At 37.3% G+C, this 9606-nt stretch overlaps 2 protein-coding genes across 2 annotated transcripts; one reads left to right on the top strand and one right to left on the bottom strand.

The window, feature by feature from the left end:
* Positions 1 to 74: 74 nt before the first annotated feature.
* Positions 75 to 1550, top strand: LOC140942106 (histamine H2 receptor-like). Its single transcript, XM_073391084.1, has one exon. The coding sequence runs from the start codon at positions 75 to 77 to the stop codon at positions 1116 to 1118; it is 1044 nt and encodes a 347-aa protein (XP_073247185.1). The 3' UTR covers positions 1119 to 1550.
* Positions 1551 to 2522: 972 nt separating this feature from the next.
* Positions 2523 to 3974, bottom strand: LOC140940649 (5-hydroxytryptamine receptor 4-like). The gene has a single exon (XM_073389640.1). The coding sequence runs from the start codon at positions 3690 to 3692 to the stop codon at positions 2667 to 2669; it is 1026 nt and encodes a 341-aa protein (XP_073245741.1). The 5' UTR covers positions 3693 to 3974; the 3' UTR covers positions 2523 to 2666.
* Between the last annotated feature and the right edge of the window lie 5632 nt (positions 3975 to 9606).

Genomic DNA, 9606 nt, shown 5'->3' on the forward strand with positions numbered 1-9606 from the left:
GGCTGCTATAACTTAGGCATTTCTTTTTTTGAAAAAAAAAAACAAAACAAAACAAAACCGACTGATCGAGAATCATGGTCAAGCAAGACTGCGATACTTCAATAGAAACTATCTTTTTTATTGTCTACGGCTTTGTCGGTGCCACGGCGTTCATAGGCAATACGTTCGCTTGCGTTGTGTTTCTTCAAACAGAAAAATTTCGGCAGAGCAAAATGAACGTTTTGCTGGTAAGTCTCGCCGTTTGGGATATTCTAATGTCTGTTTTTGTTGCTCCGTTTTACGCGATCTATTGCGGTCTCGGCTGTGAATATCCGCTGATGGGTTACTGCTGGCTAATGAGAGGGGCGAAGGATTGTATAAAGATAGGTACAACTTTGAATGTGTACGCAATTACTTACGACCGTTACATTGCTGTGATGAAACCGCTTCAATACAGCTCCAAGATGACTCCAAAAAAGGTTGCCGCCATTTTATCGACAGTTTGGATCTTGTCGGTCATATTGGCTTTGATAAGGAACATCTGGCAGCATAACCACGACATCGATATTCGTTTTGCTAACAAGGTCTACGACAGCATCATTGTTTTGGGCTTCGTTGTTGTTTTGGTTATAGTTATGCTCATAACAAATGTTAAGATTGTGGCGGCAATAAGAAAGCAAAGGCAACGAGAAAAAAGACGTTTAAAAAACGGCTGCCCCGCAATGTCGTCTCAAACGCGCAAGGGAACAGTTGCTTGTGTGACAGTAGTTCTCGTGTTCGTTATTTGCTGGATACCAAGAGCTATTTACAACTTTAGTTTTGTCATCGATCCGCCAGGACTAGCAAATCCTCTATTCTTCAGAATATGCTTCTTGTTTCTGTTTCTTCAGTCATCGCTGAATCCATTTATTTACTGGTTTTACAGACGCGAATTCCGCCAGGCAGCATTCTCAGTGTTAAAATGTCACACTGTTATCGAGAGAGCGGAGTCAACTGTCTCGACTTTAAGGACTGTATCGTTCCTTTCTGAAACAGGTCAGAGCCACCAGCCCTTCAACGAAAATGAATCTATTTCCCATCTAAGTCAACGGGGACCACCTGATATACAGCTGGTGTCATACAACACTTCACGGGCATAACAAATTCTCAAAAGGGATTTTAAAAAATGAAGGAACATTGTAATAACGTCCTACCTCGTTTGACAAGAACATTAACTATCTGACATCTTTATCAGTAAAACGAACTTGATTGTTTTCAGACAAATGTTATGGCAAGGTAAATTTAAATTTTTTGGTAAATAGAGTCATTTGACCTTCAATGGTATACCAGGCTAGAAAATAACTGAATTGTGAGCCTTTATCTTATAAGACGTCATACGGGATATATAATTCATTGTAAACTTTTGGATCATCCATTTCTACTGGTCATTCTCTGTATTTTCTTTGTATACTAACACACTATAATCGATTGTACTCAGCTCTCGGACATAACTAAAAAAACTACTTGTAAAGTTTCATAATTTTGAAAATATTGAATCTGTATCTGATGTTAGAAAACTTGCGTACCCATTGGTCGGGAAGATTTCAGTTGAAGTATACAGTATACAGTATACAGCTCAACTGACGTCATCCAAAAATGGCGGTCGAGTTACTCTAAAATAGACTTTTTTTTTTGCAAGTCACCTTTGTTAAAACTGAATATAAAGTATGAATATCAAGTACTAACTGAATATCAAGTACTAAAAAGAAAAGCTTCATTTCCTTTGTATGCATTATCAGTTTCACTCAACGGTGAACTAACAGAAAGTTGTTGTTGCTGCTTCATGGTTTCCTTATTTTTCATTGCGTTTCTCAACTGTACAAGACGAAATTCATAGATCTCAAAAGGTTCCGGTACCCAAATTATCTGTACGAAAAACGCTTAATTTAGCCTGAGAAAAAATTTATATTGATCGAAATGGTTATATTATATTATACAAAAGGTAATCTTGTTCAGTATCTTTTGCTGTTTATTTTGGATTTTTTTCTTGATCTTATTAGCACATTGTCAGCTAACGAAAAAAAGTTAACTTTTTGTAGTCTATCTTAAACCTTCGCTTTAACAGATAGCCTCAAAAAAAAAAATTTAGCCCTTAAGAGTCCCAGAAACTCGCTAAAAGTGATCAGTATTCCTTTTTGGTGGTTGTTAGAATAAATAAATGACACTCTGGTCAAAAGAACATGACAGCTGTAATAATACTTTCTCTTAAGCAATAAATTGTAAAAGAAGACCGTTTATTTGCTCAGTTGACACTTGCTCTCCTTTTCAAATCCATTCGAGTTGCTTGATACAACATGTACAATTAACTAAAGCAGAGTCTTGCAGAGTAAAACACGTTCTAACGTTGACTAAAGCTGAAATTGAAACTATATGTATCATTTGTATCTGCTTTTATTTTTCCATCTCTTTCTTTTTTCCTTTTCTTTTTTTGAGGAAATCGATAAATGCCAACCATTCACAGGCACAATACAATGCAGAATTTTTTAATAATTTGTTAAAAGTAAAATACGTAACTCCTAACGGTACATAAAATACGAGCTTTTTCCCAAGGTTTTTATATACATCATTTATTCAAATAATATTTAAATATAGAGATCCTAATGGAGGATGTCAAAACAATTTCAGTGTATTTGCTTTCCATCATCATATTAGGTTGTGCTCAGGAAATTGGTCGAATGAAGTTGGAGAACAGGATCGATTCTTCGCCGAGATCGCCATCTTATAAGCCTCAAAGCAGCTACCCTAAACTCAGATCTGTAAAATGAGTAAATAAAAGGATTGGCAGAAGATTGTAAATAAAGAAAAAAGAAAGAAATCTTGAGAAACAAAGGGTTTGCCAATCCCGGTGGTTTGATTACATAGCTGAGGTTGTACACAATACGAGGCAACCAGCAGGCGATGTAAACAAACACCACGAAAATGCAGGCTCTTGTGCCTTTTCTTAGTCTAGTAAGCTCTTCATCATTGGCTCTCCCAAGGTGTCTTCGATTCCGCTCACGTTCTTTGTGAATTTTGACAGCAATCATTATCTTAGTATTTACAAAAAGGGAGACAATGATTGAAAGTAACACAAAAAGAAACGTTAACACAATGTCGTACAACTTGTTCGCGAAACGCAGATTTTCCCCACTCTTTGTGTGGTGCCATGCACTTCTTATTGCCGCCACAGCCACTGGGAGCAGCCAAACTCCACCTAAAATCGCGGTCACCCGCCTGTTGGTCATTTTCGCGCCATAATGAAGAGGATGGATTACTGCCAAATATCGGTCGTATGCGATTGCGCAGATGTTTAATGTTGATGCTAATAAAACACAGTCTTTCGTTGCTCTAAATAACCAGCAGTATTTCCCGAGGGGATATCTACAGCCTCTGCTGCAAAATACGGCATAGAATGGAACAACGCCTATCGCCATTAACACGTCCAAACATGCTAAACTTATAAGAAATACATTCATGTAACTCTGACGAAGTCGCTTTGATGAAAGAAAGACCACGCAAGTAAAGCTGTTTCCAAGAAGAATGATGGCCCCGATTAAAGAGTTCAGTATCCAAAATATGACCTCAGTTGTTTTGTGACAATAATTAACGTTTGAGGTGATGTTAGTAGCATCCGCTTTATCCTCGAAGTCAAAGAAATCATCTAGCTCAGTGTTATTTGAAAAGGAACCTTCCATCAGTGACTAACAATACAAGGAAGGAATGACCTGACTCTAATTTTCGAACATTAACCTGAAGTACGTAGTCTTCCAAAATTTATCGACTGTAAGAGAGCAGCACACGATACTTATCGTGACCACAACACCAATGAAAGATGTTATAAAATATTTGCTTTGGATGATTTTTGCACTATTTGTACAGAATAGCGCATTATTGGCTAAGAGGTGACGTGTTTTAGCCTTTCATGTCATTCTATTGCTCGACAAATAAGTCAGTTTGTCATTAGTTCCAATGATGAATAATCTAAATGTGACAGGAAAGACAAGATCAATGCGAAGAAGATAATTTAACGGTAACCAGGAACAGATCCTCAATAGACTTTTATCTATTCTTCGTTGTACTAGACTTTTTTTGTTTCGCCTGTGAATTTTTTTCAAAACGATCGTGAGCCTGATCCTCTTTTTTTAATTGTTCATACATTCCTATCATTCCTCCAACCGTGGCGGCAGTCGGATGTTATGGTTACGAGATATGACGTCATAGGAAATAAACGGTCGAGCCATTTTTAGGAGTGATTGTTTTTTTGTGTGTGCGTGTGTGCACCTTTTCTTACTACAGGGAAGTAAAGTAGAGTTCATTACACGAAGGCTATTAATCTTTCCATCAGATCATAACAGAAAAAGAATGACTGGTCGACATATAATGCTTTCAATAAAACCGGCCTTAGCCAAAGCGACATAAAACAACTTGAATAGTTTTGTTTCATGGTTGCCGCGAATGTCGACTTAGGCGATTTTATTGTCTAGTCGGTGAAAGTAGATAGATAAGAAGATAGTCGTCTTCTAACTCGTTTTGTCCCCTCCTTTCCCTAATACGTGCCGGTCTAATTGTGAGGAAAATAATTTAGCTTTAATTTCTTTGATCAACAAGAATTATTACGTGCACGACAATATAGAAACTTGATGGTCGTAAACATTTGATGACGAAAAAAAAAAACTTATAGCCCACGAATTTCCTTTCTGTCCTTTTATTTTCCCGTTCATATACAATCTTTCAAAATCCATTGTCGTTTGTCTCTAAAATTGATTGGTAAACAAATTTAATTGACGGTACTGACTTTAGCGTTACTTCAGAGTTCAGCTGATAAAAACACGTTTTAACTGATTCTTAGAGTATTTTTGTGGAACACGTACTGAAACTGAACAGCCACATTATTATAATAAAAAAATATTGCTACAATAAAAGATTGAAAGCATTTTTATTTACGTGTATTCAACTCTAAAATGGCCATCGAACGCTGAACTATTTGAGAATTAATACATATCAGGGTGACTCCAAAAAATTTATTTCAAAATATTCGCCGCTCCTCCGACATTAGCAGTTTCTTCAAACTTTTCTTATTGATCACAGAATCATCTACCTACATTTTCTGTCTTCATAAATATTTACAATAAATATAACCACCTTTTCCTAGGTTTTTTTATTAGTTTACATCATGATGGTTAAACTGTAAAGTTAATACATTATCGATGTCCAGTTTCAAAATTATTTACACAGAACTGAACTTTTATTAAAATACTGGGCAAGATGGCGACAATTTTAAATGACGTCACTTGTCAGCGCGGTGGTGAATATTACGCGCGCTGTGATTGGTTGTTGTCCATGATCTACTATAGTACAGACACACAGATGACGTCACGGGAAACTCCTTTTCTTTGTTTTGTCTAACATGGCGCGAGGTTTGGAAAGTGTTTGTGACATTATTCTGTATTAATCAAGTGAAATTAACGACGATTTGAAAATACCTTAAATGGAAGAAATCTTCAAACCAGTTACCATAGTGTGTCATCGCCACAAGAATGGAAGAAATCTTCAAACCAGTTACCATCGTGCGTCGTCGCCACGAGAAAGCCCGCGGCTTTAAAACTGTTTACACGATTATTCTGCTTGTAGCAAGTAATTGGCATTGGTAAACGTAGGCGTTTAATCTAAAGGATTGTTCAAGCCACCTAATTTCCCCCCCCTCCCCCCCTGCCCTCTGCCCCCTGGCATATTTTATTAATCAAACAAAGATATTACTGCATTCTCACTTTGACAGCATTTCTTGTAACCATGCCAACCGGTTGTTAACAAAATAATCTTCAGTACGACTTTGTTTTTGCTCTCGTTCCAATTGTGGCAACGAACTCCCGCAGAGTGGAAACGATTGCTACACAGGCTAATTAAGTAAAAACGTCCAACAAGGAAAATCGGAGCAGCCGAATTTTGATGAAAACATTTCACTTGTATCCCACTAATATCCTTAGATTACAATTGACCTAAAAACAGCGTGATACATCCTCAGAGACCCAGGGGCAGATAGTGGGGGCGAGGGAAAGTCTAAACGGGTGGGAAAATATGGCACGAAGAAAAGTAAAGAACGGCGAGAAGAGCCCCTGGGGACAATGTCTTACCAGACCAGTTCCAAACGGTCGCCGCCGTCCTGGCTTCTGATTGGTGCCAGAAAACTTTTGTGTTTTTCCGTACCCTGTTGGATTAATTAAGGAGTGTTTTTCGATTGCGTGCCCGATATATAGGACCTACTGTTATCGAAATCAGCTCCGCAAACCAAATAATTGAAAAACAGTTATTCATTGAATGGATGTGACCGGAAATGGTAAAAATGTTAAACAATTAGCCTGCTTAGCAGGCGTCGAAAAGGGTAGGGGACAGGAGGAAGGGAAAAAGGAGGGGGAATGGGCAGAGAGGGTAAGGGATTCCCTTCCCTTTTCCCCTCTTTCGCGCTTTTCTCCCTCCCCCCCCCCCCCTTACCCTTTTCGCGCCTGCCACGCAGGCTATTAAACAATAGAAAATGCAAGCAATGTAAATTTTAGCCTTGATCTAGTTTACTCTTACCCAGTTTGATTTATGCTTAAAATTAAGAGGATGTTTTTTAAGTGGTTACAGTATGATAAGTTAACTAAGGGATACTTTATTGGGATGTATGTCAGGTATCACGAATATTCACCTATTATAAGTTAATCACAACACCTTTACAAGTTCGACGTATAAAATATTCATCAACATAAACCTTCTCCTTTCATGAATTCGTTCTTAAACAAATATGTTCTATTTTGGTACAATTTCGCGACTTCCACGACAACCCTTCTATCGTAAAAGAACGTTTGATGCAACGTTTCAGACATAATATCATAGGTGACGAATTACTCCTTAATTTTGGCGCAAAATTTCAGCGTTAATTTATAATTTCACATGTGAAATTACAAAATTGCCATGGCAACCCCCCGTATGTCTCAGTGTAAAGATGGCAACGAAGTTTTAAAATGCCGTGAATGAAGATGTCAGGGCACAAAAAGACGCTTTAGAAAACCTGAACACACAAGAGAACATCAAGAAGGATTCTAAAAGGTATTTGCCGAAAAAGTCTGAAAAATCCTGAACTTTGTAAGCCAGATTTAAGGTCTAAACATTTGAGAGAGTGGAGCTCTCGATCGAAACGATCCAGGATAAACATGTCAAAAATCCAAGATTGCTAACGCAATTCGTCACCCATGATATTAATAGGTAATCAAATGGTTTACTCGTGAAATTAGGAAATAATTTAACTTGCGTTTTGTCCAAATCCTAATAATTTCCCGAGCCTTTGGAAATTATTAGGATTTGGACAAAACGCAAGTTAAATTATTCCCTAATTTCACTCGTCACTGATTTGATTACACATACTAACCGCCTTAGCTTAGACCGATTGCAAGGATTATTATATATTGTAGTTCGTGCAAAGTTAGGAGAACCCTTTCACAGCTTTTTGATGAGAATTTGCTTGTTTGTTACAAAACTCTAGTTTTTTTTTCCTGTATTCGATAGAGCTTCTCTCTTCCGAAAATTATCAGAACAGAACTGAGTTAAATTCCATGCCAGGGCCGAAATTTCAGCATTGTGCTGCATTGTGGGATTGCTGTCGAATCTCCTCTGGTTCAATGCAAGGCTTTCTGATTGGTTAATAATAAACATCGACATTCACAGAGAGCCAATCAAGTGCGACCTCCCAATGGCGCAAAAGCTTGGTTACACTGAAGAGTTGCGAGCAAAATTGCACTCAAAATCTACAAAAAAAACGTAGATCTAAAAAAAAAAACCTAGCTATACCGCTCAGGTTATGCTAATTTCTGACGAATTCAACTGCCAACCTCCATTAAGCGGTCACTTGCCGTCACCCCAATGGTGGCCTCTTGATGGCGGTTCTGAACTTATTCAATTATTTACCCCCTTTAAAAATTCTGTAAAAAAAATATTACTCATTGCAAGATATTTTCCTGCTTAGGAATAACAATGCAATAATTTCAATAATTCGAGGATCTGTATATTCAGTTTCACTGGAAGATGGAGCATTTCCATCTTGTGACATGTTTTTATCTTTGTTCTAAAAAGGAAAACTTATTAGTTTCTAGAAGAACAGTATATTACTTTGGAACTAATAAAAGAGTAAACACAAATATCATTGGCCTGCTGATATATGTGAAATGAATGCATTTTATCAGATTACAAAATAATGGGTTTTAATTTTTACTGCCACTCGGACAAGAGGCCAAGTAATGCCAACGTTCGAGTGGATCTCTGTTGTATTGCAATCGGAACAATAGTGTGTGCTGAGGGGTGAAACTTTATTGACAGCTCCCCAAGTTACTGTTAGGGTATAAGCATAAATTGTGTTACTACTTAAACACTAAATCATTGGATACTGCAATTCTAGAGCTCTGATTGGCTTAGCCATCATGGTATGTGATATGATCAGTAGCCAACTCGGCGCAATGCGCCTCGTTGGCTATCTACCATCTCATATCCAACGCCCACTCTTGGAATAACTGTTAATTGTGTTTTATAATTTTTTAGGGAGATTTATTTGATATAAGCGAATGATGTTTGTAACTGGCCTGCCAGGATACCCGTTCAACGCTAACCTTTCGGGAAACAACTCCCCTGGCAAAGCTTTTGTTCTTTATTGGCGTCATATCACTCAAAAGCACCCATACTGCCGAATAAATTTCTTTTAGAGTGAAATTAAATTCAAGCCTGGAGGCCTCCTTCCAGCATTCCGAAATAAGAAGCTGAATAAAAGAATTAAAAGATCAACTTTTTTTCAAAAGGGGGAAAACTTTAAAAGTTCTTTTTGTTACAGAATATGCAATTAAGGATGATAAGACCACTTGGATGAAAAAGTGTTTCAATGTCTATATTTCAGTGCAAATGCAAATTAGGTGTCCTATAGTGAATTCTGTAAAATAGTCATAAATTATGAAATAGCTGTTTTTAGAAAACCTAGGGAATTGTCATTTTCTTTGAGATACTCTTTGCTTTGCTTTCAAGGTCATAGTTTTTTCAGTGACTTGTTTTTAATCTTCACTCTAAGTAATAGTTAAAAGTAAAGAAATTGGCTCAACACGATGTATACAAATCCTTTCTGTGACAAACAATGGCTATGCAAATTTTTTGAAAGTAGTGTCATTTGGCCTTTCGTTGGAAACTTCACACGTCGTGTGCCTATAACCAGATCAGAACATGGCAAGACTCCAGATTCTGAGAGAATCTTAAAGAGAAATCAAGACACAATTCTAGAGCAAAATGGACTACAAACGTGATCTGTTTATTATGAAGAAATTGTCAGACTCAAAGTGCAGGTAAACTGAATTATATTTTTGCGTCAAGCTTGCGAAAATGGCACACGTGTGGCCCAAAGAAAAAACGGTTCTAATTATGTTAATGAGAAAAGGAATTCTTGAACGATATTCGTCTCTCTAAGGCGTCATTGATGCACCTGGTACAGTATTTTAAACAAATAAGAATGAAAAATCATATGATTCGATCATTAATTACGAACATCATGGATCAGTACTAACGACCAGGCGAAACAAGAGCACGGAGAATCTAACAGAA

Source organism: Porites lutea, chromosome 6 (genome assembly GCF_958299795.1).
Source record: "Porites lutea chromosome 6, jaPorLute2.1, whole genome shotgun sequence".
Taxonomy (NCBI): Eukaryota; Metazoa; Cnidaria; class Anthozoa; order Scleractinia; family Poritidae; genus Porites; species Porites lutea.